The 26,976-nt window shown below is 40.5% G+C and overlaps 1 protein-coding gene across 4 annotated transcripts in view; it reads left to right on the top strand.

Moving 5' to 3' along the window:
- The first annotated feature begins 3,979 nt into the window (after positions 1-3,979).
- DYM (dymeclin) overlaps positions 3,980-26,976 on the top strand; it is a 221,720-nt gene continuing 198,723 nt past the window's right edge. For 2 of the 4 annotated variants that reach the window (XM_052775920.1, XM_052775917.1), the window contains exons 1-2: positions 3,980-4,099; positions 16,924-17,101. In XM_052775920.1, coding sequence (XP_052631880.1) covers positions 16,962-17,101 — 140 coding nt within the window. In that variant the 5' untranslated portion in view covers positions 3,980-4,099; positions 16,924-16,961. Of the gene's footprint in view, positions 4,100-4,154; positions 4,258-11,306; positions 11,353-16,923; positions 17,102-26,976 lie in introns of those variants that run through there. The other 2 variants (XM_052775918.1, XM_052775919.1) reach the window with 2 other exon arrangements.

The following is a 26,976-nucleotide window of genomic DNA, read 5'->3' as shown; positions in this document are numbered from 1 at the left end:
CTCCAGAACTGAGGTCATGCACAGTGTCTTTCAAATGGCTATAGAAGTGAAGATTTGTTGCAGGTGTGCAGCTGAACATGAGTATGTGTTCTTACACTGTAAGAATTGCTGAAAAGATTGTCCCTTCTGCCGTGCTTCCTGTCCCAGAGCAGGTAACCTTAGCTGCTGTTTTAAAATCCTGGGAACCTGATCAGCAGGCCAAAGTTTTGGAGCAATATGTTCACTTCTAACAGCTGTGAACATGACAAAAAGTAGAGCAAGAGCTGTACTTGGGCTCCTTTAATTCATAAATGTAAATGAATGCAGACAATTTATAAAGTGTACCTAAGTAACTATTTTGAGTTATTTGGGATATTATTACACAAGGAAGTGCATAGAGAGTAAAACGGAAAATAAACTAGTACATCAGACTGCAGGCTGAACTGGGCTTCTAGCTGTGTGCCAACACCATATTGAAACACCAGGCCTACTGAAAAGACCGCAGAAAACCAAAATAGGCAGATAATGCAAGTAAAATTACACCGCCTGTGCTTTCTGGAATGGTGTTTCAGTACTTTTATTAGCTGCAGTTAAACACTAACGTGAGTAAGCTTCATCACAAAGCTTTCCCGAATGAGGCACTTCGCTGGAAGTCCCAGCAGATTTGTGTTGTGAAATTTTTCAAGAACAGGTCAGTAATCCTATTGTGTAGTGAACAGTTAAGCAAAAAGTAAGTCAAAAAAACAGGTGAAAGCAAAGGAACTGCCTGAGCCTGGGCAGGGGTGCAGGAGATCTGCTGGGATGCAAAGAAGTGCACAAAGCCTTGTTTAAGAAAAATAAGTAGACAGAAATTAAGGAAATCCTCACATGAGAGAACAGTATGTAATCAAGTAAATTTAATTTAACTGAGAAGATTTCTGTATGTTTGTTACTCACTGAAAGCAAGATTTACAAAAGGGCTTAGGCACCTAATGATGGCAGGTGGACATCTATCAGAATTTACTAGACCAAGTAGCAGCTTCGTTTACACTGAAGACTTTTAGAAAACTGCAGAGTAGGCATCTTTAGGGACCAAAGTACTTCTGAAAATCTAAGATCTTCAGCATTAAAGCTGTCTGCATTTATTTAAATACCACTGAGGAAGAATCAAGAAATCAACCAGTATTTGAAAATATTTGAAAAAATATTCAAATCAACTAATTTAAAGTATTTTTTCTTTATGGGCAGGTCTGAACGTGACATGGTACCTTCCATGTGTTGGTTTGCACAGGTAGCTGGGTGCCAAGGACTTAAAATAAACTTCATTGAAATACACCTTTAAAATACTGCAAGTATGTGCAAAAAGTTCTTAAATAAAGTTCAGAAGGTTTTATGTTGCCAGTTATTTTGATGGGCCTGATTCTGCAGGCAAAGGAAATTCTGGCAGGTTAAATGGAACATGATCAGCCTCTAAGGATGTGTAAACTGACAATGAATTCTGTGCAAAATTATCTTTATTCAGATGTGTTCGTAGAACACAGTTAAATTCTATCCACAAAGCTGAGCCAATGACAGTAATACAATATGCTGTTATTACCCAAATGTAGCAATCGCGCTCCAGCGTTCTTGGAACTGTTGGGCATGTTGCTAAGGTTCAATTCCTTCTTGATTTCTGTACAATGCAGAGCATTACTGATGAAAGAAGAGTCTTTCAGAGGCTGCAGGTAAAGGAAATGAAGAGAAATTTAATTTACACTTAGATTAACTCAATCTGCCTTCAATGAGAACTAATTCTGTTTCATTAAACTGCCTAAGACATGAAAGAAGGGATTACCTTCCTTGTGCAGTTTTCTGATTGTTAGCACATGCTCGCTGAACCAAATCATATTTTGGGTTTCACAGACTGTCATTATTTTTGCTTCCCAGTGAACCTGACTGCAGTAGCTCAACTGAAATGGTCTAGAAGACCATGTTTGCTACAGTAATTCTCTTCCTTTAAGAGAGTTTTTAGATCATAGTGCTTATCTTTCTCTCGTTGTATTTGAAACATGAATTATTTGAAATGTTCTGAATAGATGTATTTATACGTAGATAGATGTAGCAATACTTGTGCGTGAGGATTGTTTTTAAACTCCTTTTTTGTGCATGCAATCCTACCTCTTTTGTAGCCACTAACTGTTGACCATGCACCATTTTTCTTGCCATAGCAGTCCGATCAAACACTGTATGAACATGAAGCCAAACCCTATGCCAAGATTTTTGCTTTTACTTGGCAAGGTATACGAAGTGGTTACACCCCACCTTTGCACTTGTGCTGTTTGCATATGTGCTATTTGCTTGCGCAGCCTGGTTGCAGATATGCATAAAAGCCGGGCTGCATATTTAGTGTCACGCACCATGATAACAGGATTATGCTCAGGACTAATTATATTCATAGAATCACAGAATGGTTTGGGTTGGAAGGGACCCTAAAGATCATCTAGTTCCACCGCCCCTGCTATGGGCAGGGACATCTTCAATTAGACCAGGTTGCTCAAAGCCCCATCCAACCTGGCCTTGAACACTGCCAGGGATGGGGCATTCATAGCTTCTCTGGGCAACCTGTTCCAGTGCCTCACCACCCTCACAGTGAAGAGTTTCTTCCTAGTATCTAATCTAAATCTAACCTCTTTCAGTTTAAAACCATTACCCCTTGTCTGATCATTACATGCCCTTGTATATAGTCCCTCTCCAACTTTCTTGTAAGCCCCTTTAGATACTGGAAGGCTGCTGTAAGATCTCCCCAGGGCCTTCTCTTCTCCAGGCTGAACAACCCCAACTCTCTCAGCCTGTCCTCATAGGAGAGGTGCTCCAGCCCCCTGATGATCTTCATGGCCCTCCTCTGGACCTGCTCCAACAGGTCCATGTAGTTCTTATGTTGGGGGCCCCAGAGCTGGATGCAGTACTGCAGGTGGGCTCTCACCAGAGCGGAGCAGAGGGGCAGAATCCCCTCCCTCGACCTGCTGGTCACACTTCTTGTGATGCAGCCCAGGATACGGTTGGCTTTCTGGGCTGCAAACACATATCGCCGGGTCATGTTGAGCTTCTCGTCAACCAACACCCCAAGTCCTTCTCTGCAAGGCTGCTCTCAATCCATTTGCCACCCAGCCTGTATTTGTGCTTGGGATTGCTCCAACCCATGTGCAGGACTTTGCACTTGGCCTTGCCCAACTTCACGAGGGCCTGTCAAGGTCCCTCTGGACGGCATCCCTTCCCTCCAGCGTGTCGACCGCACCACACAGCTTGGTGTCCTCAGCAAACTTCGGCTGAGGGTGCGCTCAATCCCACTGTCCGTGTCGCCGACAAAGATGTTAAACAGCGCCGGTCCCAATACCGACCCCTGAGGAACACCACTCGTCACCCGTCTCCACTCGGACATCGAGCTGTTGACCGCAGCTCTTTGGGTGCGACCATCCTGCCAATTCCTTATCCACCGAGTGGTCCATCTGTCAAATCCATGTCTTTCCAATTGACAGACAAGGATGTTGTTCGTGACAGTGTCAGATGCTTGGGAAGGGTTTCCCTTTTGAAGGAACCATTGGGTACTTACAGAACCAGCTACCGTTGGCACAAAAAACACCTCACGGATGGAGGTTACCGGAGGCACAAGCAATGATTTAAAGCAACGCGAGGGCAGGGCCTGTGCCCGGTAAATCCTCCCTCCCTCCAGTCCCCCTTTCTCGAGTTACCTCACATCCCACTGACTGAAAAGGCGGGCCGCAGAGGAGAGGAGCCCCTGGCAGTCAGCCCGTGCCCCCGACCACCCGGCGGCTTATCGAGAGAAGCCTCTTGCCGTAGAAAACCCTCACCCGGAGGACGACAACAAGCCCGTTGCACCCAGAAGCGCGGCAGGCCGACGGTTTGCCCTCCCGCCGGCGGACTACACCTCCCAGCATGCCCCGCGGCGTCTTCCCGCCTTTTACCCCCCCTCCCGCTCCTCTCCGGCCTTCGCGCATGCGCGGCGGGGGCGCGTTGGCGACGTGGAAGGCTGGAGGCGGGCGGCAGCGGTGGATGCGCGCATGCGCCGGGTCGGGGCCGTTGGGCAGCGCCCCCGCGGCGCGCGGGTGGGTGAGGGCAACCGGCGGCGGCGGCGGCTGTGGAGGTGAGGGAAGCGGAGCGGGACGGGACGGGACGGGACGGGACGGGACGGGACGGGACGGGCGGCCCCTCCAACTGCCGAGGCCCGCGGTATCGGCCGCCTCCTGCCTTCCAGCGTTGCGTCAGGGCGGTGCGAGCGGGCGGGCGGGCGCCGCTGACGGGGTAAGCGGGGCCTCGGCGGTACCTGCGGGCCAGCCCCGTCGCTGGGGGGGAGGGGGTTGGCGGGGCGGCCGAGGTGTTCGGGCAGCGGCCGGTGGCGGGTGGGACCCCAGCGGGTCTGCGCCGTTCGCCTTCAGTGCTGGCTCCCGAAGAGGGCGGGAGCGCGGGGAGCTGCCGCACGCCCCTTAAACGACCCGGTTGTCCCCTTGTCCCGACGTCCGTCGTTGCTCGGCTCCGTATCGCGATAGAGGGCCGCGTTTGTGCCGTAACTCTCTCAGCACCGTCGCTGCGGAGAGTTCCCGGGGCCGCTCCCGGGGCACCGGTACCCGTTGTGCCCCCTCCCGGGCCGGGGAGCAGGGCGGGCCGCGGTCCCCCTCCAGGTACTCCCTGTCAGGGTCCCCAGGGACACGGAGTTGTGCCTGCTGTCCCTTCCTACGCGGTCAAAGCCAGAATAAGAGAGGTTCATAACCTGTATTTCTTGTTCTGTGCCCTTAACGACACTTATTTTTAATGAAAAGACTATAAAACGGCAAATTTTCTGTTTTGCTTTTGTGAACCGGCGGGTTTTTATGGTGGTCGGTGACTGCTTTTGCAGTATAATGGGTCTGCTCAGTCCCACTCTGCTTCCTGGTCGCTCTTGCCAGTTAGTTTTCATACTTCTGAAGGATAATACTTAGAAAGAGCGGGAAATATTTTGATTTAGAAGAGAATTTCTATCTGACCTTAATTGATGTCAGGTTTTGTCGTGTGTGCTTTCATGCAAAGCATTGTTTATCTTTTTTTTTTTTTTTTTAATCTTTTGTGCTGACTGTAGTGAGTTCGTGAGTCTGTAATCTGATTTCTTTCATTGCGTGTACCGAGGGATAACATGCTGGGCTGCAGTTACAATCATTTGATGTGTTTGTTGAAGTAAGTAGATTGTTAATATTTCCTGCACTGAGCACTTTTTGAGTGCAGGGGAGTGGAAAGAAGCTCCCGGGTGGTTGGGTCCAGTTTCCTAATGCAGGCCGCTGGGTTGTGTAACCCCCATTTTGCCAATTCCCAAGTAAAAACTGTTGAAGTTGCTCCAGCTGGGGTGACTGAAAAATCGTCATTGCTCCTTAGATTGCCCAGAGCTCAGGCAGGCCTCATTCTGCTCTCTCCCTGGGCTGTTTTCTCTTTTCATGTTGCTGCTGCATCAGGAGAAGCCTGTGGATGGCCCTGGAGATGTTGGACCCCGCTCAGCACTCTCACCTGGCTGAAGCAACCACCAGCTCCTTTTCTTCCAGTCCTGTGCTGATGTTTTACTAGCACAGCTTCTAATGCTTAATATGTTGTGATAAATTCAGTAGAAAAGTATTTATCGCAAATTAATGCTAAACTTAGATGGCTCTGGTGCTTCCAGTGATTTTGTCAGATGAATAGGAAGATCCTGGGACGTTTCTAACATGCTGATGACTGACAGAAGATACTAAAAGTAAGAAATCATGTCTGGTGGCTGATGAACTCTTGTCAAAGTGGATGGTTAAAGATGATAACAATATTTCTTCAAAGCCAATTCTCTGGAGTGGGAAGCCTATTGCACCTTATAGTAATTGCACACTTTGGCAAGTGTAATGTCATTTGCAGTAGACCCTGGAGATAGACGATATAAATCATCATGTGTAGTATAATATAAAATTAGGTGTACGTACAAACCAGATTTGGCCTTCTGTACAACGAGCATTTTTTATGCTGTAGATAGATTTCTAGCTGTGGGAAACATTTAAAGCAGAGACAAATAGCTCTGTTGTAAAAATACGCATAATGCCCAATTGTGGGAAGAGTGCAGATGCCAAAGTAATTGTATAACCTTTGAAATATAGCAAAATGTACCAATATTAAAAAAAATGCAGATCTTTTAATGGACATTGAAGCATCTTTCTGAAGCTTAAAAGGTAGTTGAAGTTTACTTTTTGAAACATCACTTTGGCCATTAGACAAGTTTAATTTGTGTCTGAGAGTGAAATAGGGAGAAAATCTTAAATATGTGTAACTGTAATCTTAACATCCCTTCCATAAAGGCATAACTATACCAAGCTAGTAGCTACTTAGATAATTAAATTGTGCTAGGTTTAGCATGACATGTGTCATATTGAACCCAGCTGCCCATTTTAATTATGGCAGTAGCTGAATGAATGACTATAAATTGATTTTTAGCTAGGTATACAAAGTATATAAAAAAAAAAAAGAGACACAAATTCATGAATAATCATGAACTATTTTCATATCAAACAAAAATTCCAACACTGTAATCCATCATAGATTATCAGGTAGTTTGTGTAAAATTGTGCTTTGGAAAACCATTGCTGTATTTGTGGTAATAAAAGTATCTTTTCAGCCACTGGAAGATGATGGGGTCAAACCAGTAATATTGGTACTGATATGCAATATATTCTTGAGCTGTAAAGTCAGGTCTCAGTATGGGTTATGCATATTCTTGATTAGTCTTTTTTTTTTTTTTTTAAGCTCCATATTCCATTGATATTCTTGTTTAAAGTTCAATTTGTTCTTCTTGTTTTATAGTTCCAGTACAGCTGTCCTGCAAGCAGTAGGAATCTTACTGCTGAGGGCAAACAAAACCTTTAAATAAATATCTGCCCACTGCAAAGAGCAGAATTAGTGTTTGAATTTTCAGTTCTTGAAAATTTTGAAAAATATGTTATATACCTCTAGTAGTTATTTAACAGGTGGAGAAATGTTGAGCCTTTTACACAGAAATATAAGGTGCACTTGACTCAGCCTTCCTCCCTTCTAATGGTGTTTTGCTAATCAGATTAAAGAAATTATTTCTGCATGTATTCCAGAAAACACTCACTGTGTTCGAGTTCTGACTTCTACTTGGGACCTAATAATATAAGAGTAAGGATAGAGGTAATTTTTTTTTTTTTAATTGCCCCCACACCACCTCTCTTTCCTCTATGATAGGATGTATTTCTAAAACTGATGCTGTCATTCCACTCTCAAATTGGTAAGCTTGGTGCAGTAATTATTTAATAAAATGTTATGACTGGAATTACGTAGGAGGTCAGAAAAATTATCTTTATAGTTTTTGTAGCTTTAAATTTTGTTAATTCATGACAAATTTTAAAGGCTTTTGAACCTTCAGGGAGATTTGGCCACAAGTATCGTGTTTTAGTGTGAGAGTGTAATTAGCAGCATTAAAAATGGACGGAATTAAGGAGTCCCTAATGGGTCTCGTGGAACTGATAGTAATGAACTAGAGACGGGTTTTGTTGCATGTGTGTAAACTAGACAAAGAAGTGCTTAAATGCTATAAATGCTTATTTACCTGTAAAAGTGAAATGAAAGCTATCTGAAGTGACATCAACTTCTTAACAGAAAGGTGTCTGTGGGATTCACATCCTGTCAGCAAAAGCTCCTTCAAGAGGTTTAATATGTACCTGCTGTCTTGCCTTTGACAAAACATTGGGACTGAGGGGAGGGAGGACAAATAATCTTAATATAAATTAGTCATGTCACTTAATGGGTTTCTTACCCCGCTTAATTGGTATGTGCTAATGTAAGGGCCGATACATGGTGGATGGAAATATGGTAGTTTTGAGGTTTAGGTCTTCAAAACAAGATTATCATTTATCACAAGCATGTATTTGCTTATTGGTGTCCGGTGCCATAATGTAACATTTTCATATTCTTTAGAGCGCTGTGTATCAGATGTGTTTGTTCTGAGGCAAAAGGTTGGAACAGTAAGAAGGAATGGCATTTTTATGTCAAGCTTTTTTGGATCTTGTATAACTTCAGAGAAAGGCAGTTTAAGCAAGTTGTCCCGTCCCCCCCCCCCCCCACCCCTGCCCCTGCCATGAGCCAGTAGTTCCAGTTCAGGACAAGGCTTTGAAGGTGACCAGTGAAGGTGACTAGTGGTTCATCTGAAATAAGCTATTTTGAGATTAGTAAACAGGCATCTCCTTTGTGATCAAAATTAGTAGATTTGATCACAACAGTAACCTGTTGGTTAGTGATTATACGTTACTATAAAGAATGAAAGAAAATGTGCGTTAGGTTCCTGAGATGGCACTGAGAAAATACATAGGCCGTACATCTCAGTGTCATTTATAGAATTTAGGTTTTCATCTTTCACCTCCTATTCAGAACACTAACTAAAAATCGGCAAACTGTGGGATTACTGTAGGGTGAACTGGCAAAGACAAAGGTGATTTACAGCATGTCTTGTTGAGCAGTTTGGTGAACGACCACAATGTCCGGGCTTGCTCACATCCTGTTTCTTCTGCTTGAAATACGCTCCCTAACCAAGAAGGTCTTGAAAAATCCCTTCTTCAGTTGTGAGCAGAACAACTGTCCTGTAGGTGGGACGCGAAGTAAGCAGATTGTGCTCTTCAGAATTAGGCTTTTATTGACGACTGACTCCCACATAAAATGCATGTGGAAAAGGAACTCGAGCAGAAAACACAGTATCATCGCTAGTTTTTTTAGCTGCTCTTTGCCTTCCCTATGAGGGCCTACTTTGCCTGCAGTAAATCTATCAACATTAATCACTTCTGCTGCGTGCAAGACTCTTTAGGCTTCACTGGAACCTGTAAGGACCATACTAATGTCACTGCAGTGCTGCTTTGTTCAGGCTTTTACTACGGAAGAGGAAGGCACTAGAACCAGTTACTGGCCAGGATGACCAAAAAAGGTGCTGTGTTTGTTTATCCAGCAGAGTAAATAGTGGACAAGTCAGATAATTTATGTTGAGAGCTACCTAAAGACCTTAAGATGGGGTTTTCCTTATTTTTCTTGTACTTAAGCACTACATGGACCACTTCATAATTGTGCTGCATTTCTTACTGCTCTCCAAAAGTACCTCTGTCCTAAGGTATTGAGCTTTAAGGAGACATATTTTGGTACCTGGCAAATGGTTAGTGTGCTATGCTGCTGCAAAAATACATTAAAGGATTGTAGATATAGTGGAGATGTTCATGACCCCGGACAGTAGCCATCAAACTTGGTAGAGTCTGAAAAATAGTGGGTAGAGGAGAACTAGAGAATTCGGCCAATATCTGGAAAGCTATGAAAGATGGTATTTGCCCCCAGGTTGCAAAGATAGACCCCTTTATGGGCAGTCAGGTTCTCTAGAAGAGCTCATATGTTATATCTTTCACAAAACCAGCTTGCTTGTCTCCCCCTTGCTTTGCACAAAACCTTTTTTTTCCCTGGTTTGTTTTGGTGCTTGTATGTGTCTGAACACTTTCAGTGTGGAAAAGTAAGAGGCGTGGGTAAAGGGAATTGGAGAAAGGAGTGGTCGCCAAATACGCAGTAGAAAAGGGGAGGAAAAGTACAAATCTGTACAGTGAAAAGTAAAATGAGCAGGAACAGTCTTTCCTGCCTAACTCATTAACTTAAAAGCAGTAGGAAACATTTTTAATTTGTAGTCGTGAAGGATGCATTTATTCTGTTCTGAAATCTCCCCTGCAGCTTGGTTGTAAGTGACTGGTGTATAAGAGAAGGTGAATTCTTTGTAGTGGCTTGATTGCATTTGATGATTGCCAGGCATTAAGTTATAGCTGAAATATGTTGACTTGTTAACATGCTTTAAAACAAACCAAAGATTATTTCTGTGCTTTTCTATGATTAAAAATGCCCAAATTACTAAATCTGAGGACTGTAAAGATTTTTATTTTTTCCCAAAGATTCCTTTTACAGGCATGAATTCTTATTGCTGTATATTTCTGCATCATTAGCTTTCTTTAGCAAAATTTTACTAATTTAATTGGTAAACCCAAAATTCTTACGCTTTTGTACTTCACTTTGGATTATACATGAAGTCTAACGAATGATCTCTTGGTATGAGTTAAATATCTGAATAACTGCTTTTTATCTTTGAAGTATCATCATGTCACATTTCTTGGTGTTTTTTCAGCCTCACTAACAGCACCGAAACTTCCCCAAAACAATTCCCCAAGCAGTGCACTTGAATGAACACTTAATATGCCAGGAAAGCTGCAAAGCCATCCTTATTAAGGGAGCTTTGCCACTTTGCTTTTCAGATATGTAAGTGCATGCTTTGAAGAGCTAACTTAACTATGGTTTGTATTACAAGGTCTGCTTACTGTTTGTTGACTCCTTTTCTGGAAGGGGGCAGAAAGCAACTAGGGGATATGTAGATAAGAGAAACTATGGTTTAGCTCCTGAAATCAAATCTTTTTTATTTTTACAGTGAACTTTTTATTTTTACAGAACACATCAGTGTTCATTTCTACAGTTAAGATCTGTTAGTCCTTTTCTGGTACCTTTGGGCATGTGGGGTACCCAATTCACTTTCCTCTTGGAAAATTGTTCTGTATAGACACCATAGGTATTTCTAGCAGCAATTAAAGTTAATCAGTACAGAGATTCTGATTTTTAGATGCACTGCGGAACTAGGTGACATTGTTTCTTTAGGTGTATGTTTTTATTTAGAACATTTCTTTCGTGTCCCAAAGTGCTATGTGGTTGTTTACTGATAGACAGAAATAACATCTTTTATGTCATGAAGATTTTGCAGTCTTTGGAATGTGATGAAACGTGGTGCAGGCTTAGCAAAGCCAAGGTGCAGAGAGGCAAGGATTAAAGTAGTACATGCAAGCACTTGATCAGATCAGCTGGGACCTGTTTGATCTCCTGTCTTTGGTTTGGCTACCTCCCTTTCAGTGGGCCTAGAGATGAGATATTTTGTGTGTTGCATGGAAGATAGGAATATTTTAATAGGAATGAAATCTTGTATTGGGGAATAAGCTAGGACAGAGCATTGAGACTGTGACAGAAATAGGTTAGGGAGTTGCAAAAGCTGATTTGCTGGGTGCAGAAAGTTGAGGATCTTAATAAAGATAGCAAAAGAAGCAGGGCTTCTGGTTTACTGCAGCTTTCCCAGCTCTAATAAAGCAGGGTGAAACACATTAAACAAGTATTTCCCATGAACAAACTTGAGGGCTGGGCAGCTCCCTTAGACCGCTAACTCAGGCGTGCTTTAGACCACTAACTCTGATCCTGCATGTGAATATATATCTGCAAGGTGTAACTTCATTTCTTTTTAGACCGTTCTTTATCTGTGGATGTGATATCTGTTCGTAAGTTTTGTACGTATGTGTTGTGTATTTTATTTAGTCCACAAAGCATTTGATCCTTAGGTATAAATACTATTGTAATGTGAATAAGTAGAGAGAATTCAAATATGTTGTGTGGACAGTAAAATAAAAATATTGGAGCTGAACAATACCTACTGTTAATATATCTTCTGTGTCTTCTGTTGGTGGAGAATTATATATATATTGTGGTAGTCTCCTAACTGTGTGGGAAGTTTTATGTCAGGATTTTGTGGGACGTTTTAATGTCTTATGGGTGAAAGATGGTCTGAAACACACAGTTCTTGGATGCAGATAGGAATCAGCCAAAAACCTCAGTGCAGCAGCTCTGCTAATACTTGAATAAGCAGTATTACATCTCGTACGTTCTCATCTTTACAGTGATATTAGCTGCTTTGCTTGAAAGGAGAACAATGTCCATTTGTTTTAGTTCATAAAGCAGCAAACTATAAAGGTAACCAAAGTGCTGTTATATATGGGAATGAAATTTTGCTAGCTTTTCAAATGTGTAATAGCATCACTTAATTTATTTCCATATGGTTGTGTTAAAGACCCAACCTAGACACCAGATCTCAGATGGCATCCTAAAATTGTCTGCATGACTGTCTCAAATTCTTGCACATTAAAGTACTTATTTAAAAAAAAAGAAAAGTATATATAATTTATATTACATGGGTTGTCTGCAGACTCAGCCAGACAATCAGGGCAAGGATAGTTTTGGAAGGGGGAGCTGGCTATACTGGATGGATTAGCAAAATGTCAGCATTGGCAATTAAGTTGTGAGACCAGTAGGAGATATAATACTTGATGGACCTATAATTACTTGTCTAAAATTACTTAAACAGAAGGCTTAGAGACCGTGACAAGTTTTTTTTCCAAGTTCAACAATACACATACGGTAGCTTGAGTTACACTTAAAGTGAGCTCAGACACAGCCTGTATGTATTGCTGAATTGCTTTTATCTTGAAGAGGAAAAATGATATTCTTGTAAACATTGTTAATAATTAAAGTCCCTTAGAAGGGACAGTAAACTTGGGATTTATATCTACCCCTAGCTATTTGAGATTGGAAGGAGTCCTGATGTGCAAAACAAACTCCTTTGTGTTTGCTCTGAAGCGTCTGTTTCTGCATTGTGGAGCCAAGTTCTGGGACTAAACAGATGTTGGGTTTAATAAAGCATGGCAATTGTAGACGAGGCTATGATTCTTTGGGGGTGTTCCCAGCTTATTTAGAAAGAAAGAGTTGTTGTTGGTAGAGGTAATAATACTGTATTAAACTAAATGACTTGCTAATAAATTGTGTCTGTATTTTTTTGAGCAAATAATTAGATTAATTGCTTTTCAAGAGAAGACAACTTTTTTTTTAATGAACTATGCATTTATTTAGTGTGTTTCAGGAAAAAAAATTTTAGATTTCATTGGTAATTTACTGCTGGGGATAGGATTGACTGTTCTGGAGTCAAAGGGTACTTCGTATTACTTGGTGTTTCTTGTGGCTATCCCACTTCAGCACGTGAGGAAGCAGAATCTGTTTAACCTTGCGTTCAGAAGTGACTTTGGGATCCCTTGGAGCAGCAATTCTGTGCAGTGGGGGCTGTTATGAAAGTCAAGTTTAGGGAGAATCATGATTAAGTGAGGATTAGATGCTATTTAAAAAATACTGTGGTAGTTGTGTTCCCAATACTGACCAACCTTTTATGTTGTCTGAAGACTTGAGCCTCTACTGCCTTAACCAGCATACAGTGTTAGAGGGACAACAGTAGTGCCTCTTAATCAAAAGCAATTTGCAAATTTAAGTGGTTACGTGTTTTATTTGAGTGATACTTTCAGCTAAAGGCAGCTGTTTCTAAAAGAAACATGTCCGCTATTTAATAGCATTTTTGAAAATGATATAAGGTGGTGACTGGAATTTAATTTAGTATTATTTAATAGCATCTCTCTTGGAAATGTGTTGGAGGTCATGGGTAGCATGTAACCATCTAAGTTGTTAAAATGCCAGGAAAGTAAATGTTGATTTTTTTTTTTTTTAACAATTTTTTTTTTACAACTTTTAATTATTTTTAGGCATTTGTCCTGCAGGATATTCATGAACTCCAAAGGAAAGACCAGTTTCTTTTGTAACCTGGTGGCTGGAGTTCCTCAGAAATGTCTGTCTTATTTAAAGCTGGGCCTACGGCTGTTTAGGCTGTAGGAGCTAAAGGTGCTCAGGCTGCCTCGTAAAGTCATCGCAGAGCACTTCATCGGGTTTTGAGATAGCATAAATTCCTGACGGAAGGAGTTAGCTTTGTTACACCCGTTGTATGTTGTTTTTAAGTATGGTCATCTACAATAAGTATCAGTAGAACTTAGAGGAGTATAGTGAATATAATGTTCTTAGACGAAAAAAAAAAACTTCCTGGGATATAACAGAGAGAGAAAAATCTGCATGTTTATTTGATGGCTCTAAGATTTGTCAGCTGACAAATTAGTGGAAGGCAAAGCTCGCAAAGTCCACAAACCTACTAACTAGCTCTACAAGTATTTGGAGCTCAAGCTAGCAATTGGATTCGTCTGACAGATCTCAATGGCTTGATGTTTATTTTATTTAGAGGAAGAAAAATAATTGGTTAGTGCCTTATTTTTCTGTCACTTTGAGAAAGTGCTGTGGAATAAAAAAATGTTCTCTGCAGTTTGGAAGGAGCCAGCTGGGCGCTAGGACACAGGGAGAGCTCGCAAGGGGTTCTAGCCAGCAACTCAACCTGTTGCTTCAGAGTATGACTTTGGCCACAGAACTAGGCATGTTCTTGGGCAACGTGTATTTGACACTGACTCTGAAAATAGACAATAAATATTTTGCTAAAACTTGCTTTTAAAGCACTGTTTATTTTGGAGAATTTGTTTTAATGGAATTTAATCTGCTGGGATACTGCAGGAAATCTGGAAAGTATGCAGACTCTTTCCAAGATCTAGCTTGCAACCTGTTCACATCACTCTTGTATTGTTGGGGAAATGGGTTAAATTGGAGGGGCTTTGGGAGCTGCAGCAAGCTGTGAGAATAGCTTGTGAAATAGAGAACAAAGCGGAGTTACTCACTGTGGGAGGATGGGCTAAGGATTTAGGGCATGGTCAGAGTGCTGCCATGGGGAACTCAAGAATTATAGGTTAAGGTGGAGGAATTTGAAGGCAGGACTCCAGCTACCTCTTGTTTATCTTCTCCCTTGGGTGTTCATCTTGGAGCAAATGAGCTGCTCCTTACGTGAGCTGGAAAGCACGAGCAGAGGACGGGAACTTGAGGCACACACGGACTTGAGCTGTCTGTATTCCAAGAAATAAAGGTTTAAATGTATGACCTTTAAGTCATTTAAAGGTGCAAGGAAGGGACTTGAGCCAAAACATGGGTCCAGAGCCAAGAACATTGTTTTTGGCTTCTGCAGTATTTGGGCTGCAGAGCTGAGATGTCCATGTACAAGCTGAACCTTGATTCTTCTCCTTCAAAGCGATGATCCAGTATTCTCGTATATTATGCAAACTGGTTTGTTTCCTCTTCTACTCTTCTACTTTATTCTCTAGCTTTAGTGTGTACACTGAGTCTTGGGCTTTTTTCTTTGAAGCAGCAAAATTTGTATTCAAGTAAGATGCATTCATTCTGTTCTGTGAGTAAACATTCCACCAAAGTTCTGGAAGCCCTCTTAAACTAATTACATTTTATAATCCTTTAATGCTTCTCCACAGAATTCCCTGGCACAAACTTCCTCTTTCGCTCCTAGGCCACTTTTAAATTTCTCTTCCCGCAGGTAGTCCCCATGACAAAAATGCCTTCTGCAAATGCTGGAGACAGTGTCTTCAGAGCTTTTTGCTAAATGAGACATACTTGAGGTTATAAGGTTTTTATATCTCCCTCCCCTTTGGTCAGATGTCAAGGGAGGTGGTAGAAACCAAACTGCCTCATAAAAATAGAGCTCCCTGGGTGCATGATGGCAGCATTACAGCGGTGGAGTTGTTATAAGAGCAGATGTACTGAGTCAGTGTAAAGTTTCATCTCGCTGTATTCTGTCTCCTACATCAGCTAATAGTGATGGTGGAGGATGGAGTACTAGAATGGAGGGAAGGAGTGTGGACTGGTATTTTCCCAGCCTATAGTGTCCCCTACAAACAAAATTTAGAAAATAATGAACATTTTCCTCATTTCTGTAGGATCTCAGCTTTTAAAGATGTCTTTATTACTTAATAGTATCCTATATTCTACTCTCTGTCTGTGCCAGCATTTTGTTGTGAAATATTTGGTTACCGTGCATTCGCTCTAAATCTCAAATATAAGTTCTTCAGCCTCTGTGATGGCTGCAAACATTGCAGCTTTTCGTTGAATCTCTTGATTTCTTTTTAGTAAGTTTTCCTCATTTTTATACTGTTCTTTATTAATATTAACTGCTACTAGAATGGTCTTTTCTGGAAGTAACTGCTTCTGCAAAGATGATGAGTCTAAGAGAATTGGTACTGGAGTGATTCTTGAAACAGATTCTGTATCTTTGTTGAGACCAAGGGAGGAGTTGCTGCTGGGTAGTAGCTTACATCTTCTAGTATAGCTGTCCCTGTTCTTATGTCTTATGCCAGCTCAGGATTGAGTATTTAGGTTACGCAGTAATACATTGCACAGCGCTTTTATCTTAGTGGGCATGTTTTTTTAAATATAAACTTTTAAAGCTATTAGTCACAGTTATTTCTTCTCAAAAGATGGAAGATTATTGAAGCTGATGTCCTGGAAAGATGTAAGATGCTTAGGAGCATCCCTAGTATGTAGTTAATAGCATCATGGTGGATTTTCCTTTAAATTGTTTATAAAGGTGAGAAGTGCTGATAACCACCATGGAGAATTGAAATCTCATTCTACGCACAGATCAAGTACAACACGGCTAGTCATGAAGAGAGGTTTTGGAGTGCATCTCTACCAAATTCTGCGGTGTTGCTTTAAAAAGTGGTTGTGTTTCCGATGTGTTCATTTTTTAGCTTTTCCCCCCTTGAAGCAGTTGATTGGAACCAACCCATTATTTTACAAAGATCAGGAGGTTCATGTATGGTCAGTAGTACCTTTCGTCATTTGATTCAGGGTAACTGTGCAGCATGATAACACCTGTGCTTACTCTGGCAAGGTGGGAGCTTTCAAGGTGTAGATCATGGATGGCACGCAGGAATTAGCTGCATGATGGACTCACTTTCTTGACAATTGACACCCCTCTTTAAACTGTGAGTTCCTTGCAGTTTTCCCCACTGGTAGCAGCCTTGATATTGATCCAACTGTGACACTGTGTTCTTGCCGAGTGAAACTTATGAAAATCCAAGTGAGATGATAACTGGGGTATATAGCACAGTAACTTTTAACTTCCTTCGATGAAGATGTTATTGTCTTAAGTTTGTTGAAAGAAAGATTTTTTTTTTTTTAATGTCTTCCTATGCTCCTGTTTTCTACATTTCAGTAATTGTTCAAGGTAGTGAACTAAAGCTTTACCGATAGCTAATTTAGGGTCTGTATATTCCTTATTTGTACAAAAAACTTTAAATGTTTCTCTCTTCTTTTTTTTTTTCTTCCTTGAAGAAATGAAAATTTAGAAAGGGATTTGCCAAATAAAGAAGATGGGAGCAAATAGCAGCAGCATCAGTGAGCTTCCAGAAAATGAGTACTTAAAAAAATTATCAGGAGCAGAGCCCATCTCCGAGAATGATCCGTTCTGGAATCAGCTGCTGTCTTTTAGCTTTACCACTCCAACAAACAGGTAAGAGGGAACTAAACTTTGACCAATATGTTTATGGAAGTGACATGTCTGAAAGCAAATGAGTGGTTACATTAATTATTCCTGTTTTAGGTAGCAGAGGAATAAATGCCTATGTAAAATGGACTGTTGTTTCTAATTTTGGAAGCTCTTTCCACCACCTCTTCCATTCCTGTGGGTTCCTTTCTTCTTCATAATAGGTGTAATTGCTATTCATTCTCCTGGTAGCTGGAAAAGATCAGAAGGAGGGTCTGTAGTGTTGGGAGGGAGCTTTTCTTTTTTTCATTTGGTTGGTTTTTTTGGTGGTTGTTTTGGGGTGCTGCTTTTTTTCCTTTGAGAAAGCCTCTGGTGTCTCTGGAGTTGCTGAAGACCACAACGTGTGATGTTTCCTTTCAACTTACAGTGAATTGTACATCTTCCATGACTTAAGTGTAGATTAGCAGTTCTGTTTCTTAGTCTGGTGCTTTCCGCCCCCCCTCTTTTACATTTTAAAAAGGGGCTTGGCACGATGTCCTTGTGACTTCTGCTAACCCAAATCCATTGCTAAATTCATTGGCTGGTGTGTGGATTATCAGTCTTACAAGAACAATTTGGTATTACTTAATACTTTTAAGTGTTACTTAAACTGTTTATACAGTTTACAGTGTGACCCGATACTTTTTTGTCAGGTGAATGTCTTATTTACCCCCTTTATTATCAGCAGTATTTCCTTGCAGAGGACCTAGCTCTTTCATAAAGGGTCATAACAGACTATGTCTAAACACTTGTGTAACAGGTTTAAATAGGCCACAATGTGTTACTGCTAAAATTGGGAACACTTCTAATCTTTATTAAATTGGAAATGTGTTTGAGAGCTGTTCTGGCCAATTAATTTTATTGTCATCTTTCAATTTATTTTTTTTTTTGTTAAAACAGAGCTCCTCTCAAAATGAATGGTAGTCAAAGGTATTTTTTTTTTTCAGAACGTGAAAAAATAGTTCAGATTTATGACTACTCTGAGCTCTGGAACCTTGAATATAAATTAGTGATTGAATGAAGAATGGAATACAATTTCTAGTGAGATATAGTTTACTTGTTACATGATTTACCTCTCTGCTGTGTCTTGTGCACAGTAGATTCTGAAAGGCAAAGAGACATGTTTATTTTCATAACAATTAGGAGCAGATCTGGTACATAATCTGTCTCAGAGTGCCTGTGAGTAAGTGAAAGTTCAGACAACTGGAGGGAAAATGTTTAAGGTGGAGAACTGGGAGACATTTTCTAGGCATTATTTTTGTAAAGAGTGAGGAGGAGGAAGGTTTTTGGCTTCTGCATGGAGAGAATAGCTAGAGGGTAGCAAGAAGGTACAGTGTTGTGAAGGGTTGTAAAGCTTGTAAAGAGTGGTACATAATTGGCAGTGGGTGAGGGAGCAGGCATGTTTTCTCTAAGATCCCTGAAGATGCAAGAATTGTTTACAGTCTACCCATGACTAACACGATGGACAATATTCTAAGTCGTCATATAATACTGCATTGTTTGGTTTGTTTTTTTTTTTTTTTTTTTTTTTTAAGTGGGAAATAGTTATATATAAAACCCCAGCAATCTCTTTCAGTTGTTCTACTGCTCCTCCCTCCCCCACCAAAGTAAAGAAGTCTTTCATAATTTGCTTTGCAGCTTTTTTGTGCCTATTTCATGGAGTCAGATCCAGTGCAGAGTAAGTTTGCTTAAAAAACAAAACAAAACAAAACCACCAACCAAACAAAAAACCCCCAAATAAGAAACATAATTAAAAAAACAAGCAAACAAAAAACCTGATCCAAAAGCAGGTTGAAAGTTTAATTAGTTGAACACCAGATGGTGCTCTTGCCTGGCAGCTAGAAGAGAAATATTTTTAGCGGCATCTTTTGTGCAGCTTAATAATTGGAAGGAAACAGAAATTTCCCATTAAGTTGCATCTACCTGAAAACCATTTGACAAATGATGTCAGATGATGTTGGCTGCACAGCACCCTCAGCCATTGTCTAAATCAGATAACCTTGCCCGCAGGAACAGAACAATAGAGGTCAATGTTCATTTCTGAGATTGAAAGCTTGCGAAATATCAAGTTAACTCTGTTTTGTTTTAATGAGGCTTGAGTGTGGGTAATACTTTTGACAGGAGCAAGATGCTAGTTTCTGACTGTTGTGGAAAGGAGCCAGTTTTCACCTGTCAAACAGGACAGAATTTTAAAGTTTTCTTGTCTTTTCAAATTATTCTTTTTTCCAGTTGTCTGTTGCAAAATTAGTGACTGTTTGCAAGTGTTATTGGGAGCCATATAAATGGTGTGTGTGTTGTTTTTCATGGAGGTAATTGATGATACTCTAGAGTAAAAGATCTGTCCTACTTCCTCAGATTTTTGCAAAGATGGGACTGATGTGATCCCCAGGGAGAAGAGGGTTGTATTCTCTGGGTGCTGCTTTGGACATACTTCTGTTCTACATACAGCAGTACTATTGGGAAAGAGGAGTAGAAAAGCATAAAAGGAAAAGGTAGTAGGAAAATGCATGGTAGTAGGAAAAGCACCCACCCATCCAACCAACAACAAAAAAAAACCAACCAAAAACCAACGACACGTGGGAGGTGGTGGGGCTGGGGTGGATTGCCTCCTTTCAGCGACAGATGCCTGAGAGATTCACCTTGTCGTCATGAAACCTTGCCCATAGCAAGGAACCAGTATCTGCAAGGAAGGCAAAGGGTACTCTTGATACTTTTAAGGGAAATTTGAATCTGTATGTGTAAGTAAAGTTTGTGGGGTTCTTAACACTTTTCCGTGCATGCTTTCTCTCTAGTGAGGAATATGTGAATAGTGCTTTGCTTTACAGAAGCTGTTCCAAATTAGTCCAGGTACTGCTGATTGCAGCTGCCAAAGGGAGATCTTTTAGGCTGCCAAACAGAGTTGGATCTTCTGAGGAACAATAGTCTTTTAATCCCCCAAATAAGAAGCTCAGGGCCTTGGCTTCAGAGGTCGTGAATTACTGGCTTCCTAATCTGAGAAAGATGAAGGTGTGATACCATATCTGATTTTTTTTAATGGTATTGCTTTGTTTACTTTTCTCTTTGTCTTCATTTTCTTATGCTTTGCTTTTCTCAGCACTTTGTACTCATTTCTTTCTCTGTCATTGTTTTGCTTTTCTCCCATTCTCCTTTCAGTTTGGTTGATCTCTTTCTCCATTCATCAGTTTCTCATCTTCCCGGTTCTCTCTTTTGCTTTCTCTCCCCACTGCTACCTGATTGTATATGTTAATCTCTCTTTGTGTGGTTCTGTGTATAGTTCTTTAGCATTGCTTATTTACTCAGCCATGTCTTCTTTACTGGGTTTATTTTTTCAGTCCAGTTAACTTTTTCGTCTGTTTCTGTGAAGAACACAAGGTATTTTGCAGGGGGGAATAAAGTTTGCCAAATACCAGTGTTACTGACTGCAACATTGCTGTGTCTTTGTCAGCAATACTGATGCAAGATACTCATGCCCTTTCACTATCCCTTCCAGTGTTTATTTGGGTCTGCTGTGGGTTTAATCAGGAACTAATCTGTCTGAAAAACAACACGGCAAAAAGAAGTGTTTATTTTTTCAGCCAAGTTAATTCCCTGGAGTGATTGATAGCATGGCACCACAGAACAATTCTGGCACAATGAGGGATTGATTTTTGGGGCACAGCAGGCTGTTGGGCTAAAAGGTGGCATTGCTTAAATCTGATGAGTTGTCCAGAAATGAATGTGAAAGCGTGTGGTCAAAGCAGAGCTGGCTGCTGGGAGTGTAATATTGTGCTTTTCTGGGCTGTTTGTTCTTCCTGTCATAATGTTGATTTTCTTAATAGCTAAGCAAGTATTAAGAGGGGATATGAAGTGGGAGTAATTCTGGTCTGTGCATTCACAAACCCTGATTGTGAATCAGCTGTCAGTAATGAGAAATGAGCTGATGGTGAATCCCTGCTCATTGCCTGTGACTCCCCTGGCATGAGTGATAGTAACAGCCAGAGCAAGTCTTGGGTACTTGGCAGGTAAAGCCACTGGGGCCTTGCACAATTTAGGAGTGGTAGGAGATAAGTGATGTATGCCTAAGTGATAGTAAAAGGAAAAGCTGCTAGCAATTTAGTTTTACGTTGCCTCGTGCTTTTCACTGTAAAAGGTATATTGTGATCTCCTCTTCCGTAAAGCAGGTCATGGATGCTAGGCAGATAAAATCCCCTTGGGCTACAGAAGTGTCTGCTGAGAAGTTTCTAGTTTCAGCCATTAGGAAGTACTTGGTAGTCTAAATTCACACTCCTGCATATTCTCTTTTTTCTTCACGGATCCTTATTTGTTGCACAGAATGGACTCATGGGAGCTGAATTAAAATTGCGTAAAACATCTTAAATCTGCCACTTCCTACGTTTAAAGTGGCTGACTTATCAATCTGAATAATGTTTGGATATTGGAAAAAAAAATACGGCTTTTCTGCATGACTTTTTTAGTTATTGTTACGAGCAAGAGCTGTAAGGTTTACTTTGGAGTCTTAGCTCTCAGTTTAGGCAGACCTTTGTGTTTGTCTGGCTCTCCTATGAGTTGCTACCAAGAATGCAACCTCCTCCTTAGTGGTGGTATTAGTTACGATTCTTTCCTGATGGAAAACTTAAAGCAGAGTTAACTAACACAGAACTTGCTGAAAATCATGTGCTTAATATTTACTGTTCCGCTTTGTTCCTTCCCCAGAGTTTTTAATGAGTGGCTGGTTCAAGAATAGTGTGCATGAGCCTTTAATGGAAAGACATAAAAATGAGCAACTTTTATGTTGCCTTAATATGGTACGTTTTTTAAATTGGTACAATAAATTATATGCAGCTTTTTATTCTTTGACGTCTTTCCCCCAACTAGTCCATTAAAGTCAGCATTCCCACAGTATGAATTTACTGAATGGGCTGATTCTTCTGTTTTGTATTCGATGGCAAGGAAAAAAGCTTTACTTAGAGGAAAAAAACTGTCAGGAAAGCTGCTCCCTTTTTTTTTTTCCTCCACCTCTTTTTAGAGGGGGTAGTTGTCTGCTATGGTTTGGGTCTTATTATGATAAGGGTAGGTGTCACGGTATGGGTGTGTTTTTAGTTACAGTTTGTATGCAGAATACTTTCTCTTGCCATGTTGAGATATTTTAACAGTAGTCACTGCCACTTTGAAAACTCTTAGATTGTGATGCCTCTAAATAAAAGCAGATAAAACCATGTTCTTCAAAGATGACTGCTGTCAGGAAGTGACTTTCTCTGTCTTTTATTAATTATGGTTTTGCTGAAGTCTGTGGGACTGATTGTTAGCAAATTTAAAGTAAGGCAGCTGAATTCAACCACTCTAAAATAACTCCACTGATTTTTTTTTTTTTTTTTTTTTTTTTACTTCTTCCCCCTCCTCTTTTTGGAAGTAGTGTTTTTTTACAACATATGCCAGAGTAGCTGACCACAGAATCCATCTTTCTGGTAGTATGAAGCCAGATACAAAAATCTGCAGTCAATGAAAACTATGAAATCTTTTTGAGCAATAGTCTGCTTAATTTACCATTCTTCCCTACCTCTAGTGAAAAGATGCTTTCTTACAGAAAACTAACTCGCCGATAAAGAAACTCCTTGTACTATGATCAGTAACTACAAAGTGATTAAATCCCAACAACATAAAAAAACTTGACATAAGATCAATTATGAAATGATGGAAGAGCAATTTCAGCAAGACAAAACGAATTTGTATTGTCTAAATACTGTTTCAATATTTTGTTTTACTTGGTCAGTAATCATTGCCTATACATATGATAGATAACTCATAATTTTCACTCTTCCTTGTGAAATAAGAGGCGGCAATTTTGGCTTGTTAGTATTCCCATATGTTTTAGTGAGTGTGTGTGCATCGAATTCCCAAATGGCATTTTTATGATAGTACAGGTTTGAGGGATTGAACTTTTGTATCAGGAAAAGGAGGTGACCTCTAGTATCAGAGAGGCAGTATTTGAGCTTGCAAGTTTGAACTTAATTTTGGTTTTTTCCCCTCCTCTTCCTAGTACAGCATCCTTATGTGACATAGGGGTGTAGTGGTTGTGCTTTTGTCTTTCCTACAGAAGGTAATTACCCTTGATTACTTTTTACTTCCATCGCTGATGTGTGATACCTGGTGTCACACAGATGCTTCCTGTGTATAGGTGAGTTTGTAGTGACAATTTGTATGCAAAATATGCTTGCCGTGTTGAGGTGTTACAAGATAATAGTCACTGCCACTGTAAAACCTCTCCTGTTTTGGTACCTTTAAAATCAAACAAGATAAAACCATATTCTTTGAAGAAGTCTGTGCTGTCAGGAAGCAAATTTCACTATTACTATTAGTTTTAATTTTGCTGAAGTCTGTGGACCTACCCTGTACATAAAAAAACAAATAAAATTAATTTCTTGCTTTTATAAAGGACTTTGAAAATGCTGGCCACCAGATCACAGGATGAGGCAGGAGTTCCTGTGAAGCCTGAAACTTTTTCCTAAAATGTGTGGGAAGCAATCCTGCACCTCACATGTTTGCTTGGATCTGAATGATCCAGTCAAGTCTGTGTGGTTAAGTCTGCTTTTCTTTGAATCCTTAGTGTTTCCCTGCTGTGCTCACAACCTGTTTGAATCCCCATACCAGGTGATACCTTTTGCTGATGCCTCGGAAAATTGTAAACTGGTAAATATGATTGGGATATGTACTACTTTCCCAAAACCAGATGGTTTAGTTCAGGTAGTGCCAGTTGAAATATATAATTACATGTACAAACTCACCCAGGTCACTGTGACTGTGATACTAAAGATCTGTGGCCTGAAGCTGGTGTTTGTTGCTACGTGCACGTGAACATCTTCTAAAGTGGTGTCTTCTCCATGGCAGGGCTTACTGGATGTTACTGGGCTGCCTGGGTTTCTCCTAGTGGTGCTCAGCAGTGCCATCAAGCAGCAGGAAGAGTTTACTTACCTTGCTGCTTGTTTATTGCTAGAAACTGATAATCTTTTTCTTGTTGAGAATGTACTAATGGTTCTCATAGACCAGAGGGTATTTTACTCCTCCATCCCAAATGAATCTCTCTTCTGTTTTCACGTGTTCTAGGAAACACTGTCTTTCAGGAGCTTCTTTTCCATTCTGAAAAAGTGTAATTTTTATTTTCCCAGTTCTCGGTAGACAAAATTGCAGAGTGGAGAATGTGTGGGATCTTTTCCTTTTCTTTTCTGAAAGGTTGTTTTCTCCTGGATCCTCCCATAGGTACTTTGTTAAAATTAAACGTAATGTGTTGAAAGGGATCAATTTAAATGCATTTTAGGCTTTTTTTTGTGTCCCAAATGGTGAGCTCCTAAAATCTCTCTCTCTCTCTCTGTGTGTGTGTGTGTGTGTGTATACACATAGATTTGGCAACAAGGCAGTCCATATTCCTTGGGTCACGGTTTTTAGAGAGAATTAGAACTTTTATTTGTGATCAGTGCAGTGAAGGAGCTTCACTCTGTCAGTGCTTGCTCTTGTTGCTAGTGCTGAAAAACAGTTTGAATACTACCAGTGCAGCTCTGTGGATTGATGAAAGGACGGATGTTTTAGTGTTAGGTTTCCATTCGTATATTCATTCATTAACCAAATGTCATCTTCACAGGGATTATAGAGCAAACTCAATACCATAGCTGATTGTAGCATTTCTTTTATGCCACCTTAGGAATCTTGACTCTGGCATTTTCTGCCAAAGTGTTATTATAATGTATCTCCTGTCTTCACAGCACAAAAAAATAGGCAGATGGCTTTTTCCACGTCACTCACTTTTCTTTCCTGCCCAAGTTAAGGAAAGAAAGCCACTGCTAAGCTTTGCCCCAGGTACCTGGAAATGGGCTGCTATTTTTTGTATCCCCCCACTATACCCTGTCTATGAATCCATCCTTGGGATGTAGCAGTAGTATTACTTCTCTTGAGTGTAAGAACACCATTTCACTGGTGTGTGTGTGTGTTGGGGTGGTATTCTGCTGTAGTTCCTCCTTGCTAGGTGTTTCTATTGTGTGAACTGAAATTTTGCAGATGTTGCCTCGTCCTGAGGATGGCAAAATTCAGTTCTGTATTCTTGTTGTATGAATACAGGGGAGTGGGCTGTAGTTAGTTCTTAAGCATTAAACTTCGTTTTGGTGGGAAAAAGAATGGCTCAAGTGTTGAAAGCTTTGCTGAACATCTGAGGGTCTTGCTTGGTTTGCCACTGTTTTTGATCCTGGCAACTTGTAGAAATTAGGCAACTCTGTGGAATTTGTTTGAGGACTTTGTGTGGTTTTTATAACTCGAAGGGAAGAAAAAAAAAAAGACCTGTAAGAATGCTATACTTTAAAACTTAACTGCTTAGAAATTAGGGGAAAAATTAACCAGAATTAAAAGCTGTATGTCTACATTTATGGTTTAAATGCTGGAGCAATTACAGTAATCACTTGGTCTGTATTATAGAAGTCCCCAGCATCTTTGGATAGTGGGAGGTGGGTCATGTTGTGTTGGATTATGATTGTTTAGTACCTAAGAACTCTCTAGTCAGTTGGTGTCCAATATTTGCAGGAAAGAATACATCCTCATGACAAGCAGTCAGCTGGACAAGTTTAGAAGTTGTGTTTGGTTTTGTTTTTTTTTTATAAAAAAGTGCAAAAAGTCCTTGTCGTATAGGACTAGAAAACTGCGTTGTCTGTAGTTGCTGGTGGGTTGTTCTAGCTTTATACCATTTGTTTTTAATTACTCTGCATGTTTTTACCACTGAAACAAGAGACCACCTTTGAGACTAAGTCTAACATTTTTAAAGTATATATGAAAGCGTGAGTTAGTTCTTTCTGAAACTTATGTTGCAAAGCAATTTATAGGGGAGGAAAGAATGCTGATATTTGATATCTAAAAAAGCCAATCTGCATAATCTGAAGTTGTCTTAGGATATTCAGCTGTAGGTGAAGAGCTGTCTCTGCTGTCAGCTCACTGCACAGTAAATTAGTCTGATATACAGGAAAATTTGCAGGCATCTTAAAACTTAATTTGTTTGATGTCTCTATCTTGAAGCATTTCCTACTGAAAAGTTTTGAAAGAATTCTTTTGGCTGCTGTTTCTACCAATATCCTTACCTCCTCTTTTAGTCCTAAGGAGTTTGAGCACAGCTCAGACAAACTCAACAGCTTCCAAGAGCATGGCTCCACATGAGGTTTCAGCAGTGGAGCTGGTTTAGGGGCTTCCCACACAGCACCACAGTTAGTCTCGGGTTGATGCAACAGTTCTTAGGACTGTGCTGTAAACTGGATTACCATCTAAATTGAAGAACAGAAAGAAGGGGCACTGCTTCCCCCACCGCTGCATTTTAGAAGCTCACTGGCAGAGTTGTAGGTAGTTGCCAAGAGCAGGTGGGACAGAGAGAGTGCATGTGGTTCCATGCCCTTTTTGTCTTCAGTCTCTGATGTTTTTATATAAATCAGGTTACTCATCAGAAAATTTAATGCTTAGGAAGCAACAACGACTTTGGCAATCTAATTATGGCAGTATTAAGTTTTCCAATATCTTTATGTGAGAGGAGTTCTTGAACGGAGGCCATACTGCTGACTTTTACAGGCTTAGTTACTATTCAGGTTTCATTACATTGCTACTTTCCTATTTATTCTGTGGATGGTGATTTTCATACCTTTAATTACAAGGATGTAGCTGCATGACCTCTGAAATTGTTCAGCCTATATTACATAGTATGTTATGTCTGCAAGCATTGAATTGGTTTTTTTGACTAGCTTTTAATCTTCTCCGATATCCTGAGCAGTAGGGCCTGTAGTGATAGGACAAGGGGTAATGGTTTTAAACTAAAAGAGAATAGATTCAGGCTAGATGTAAAGAGGAGATTTTTTACGATGAGGGTG

The sequence above is a fragment of the Harpia harpyja genome, chromosome Z, assembly GCF_026419915.1.
Source record: "Harpia harpyja isolate bHarHar1 chromosome Z, bHarHar1 primary haplotype, whole genome shotgun sequence".
In the NCBI taxonomy this organism is placed as follows: Eukaryota; Metazoa; Chordata; class Aves; order Accipitriformes; family Accipitridae; genus Harpia; species Harpia harpyja.
The sequence above is the reverse complement of the archived record's forward strand: the minus strand, read 5'-3'. Positions and strand labels throughout refer to the sequence as shown.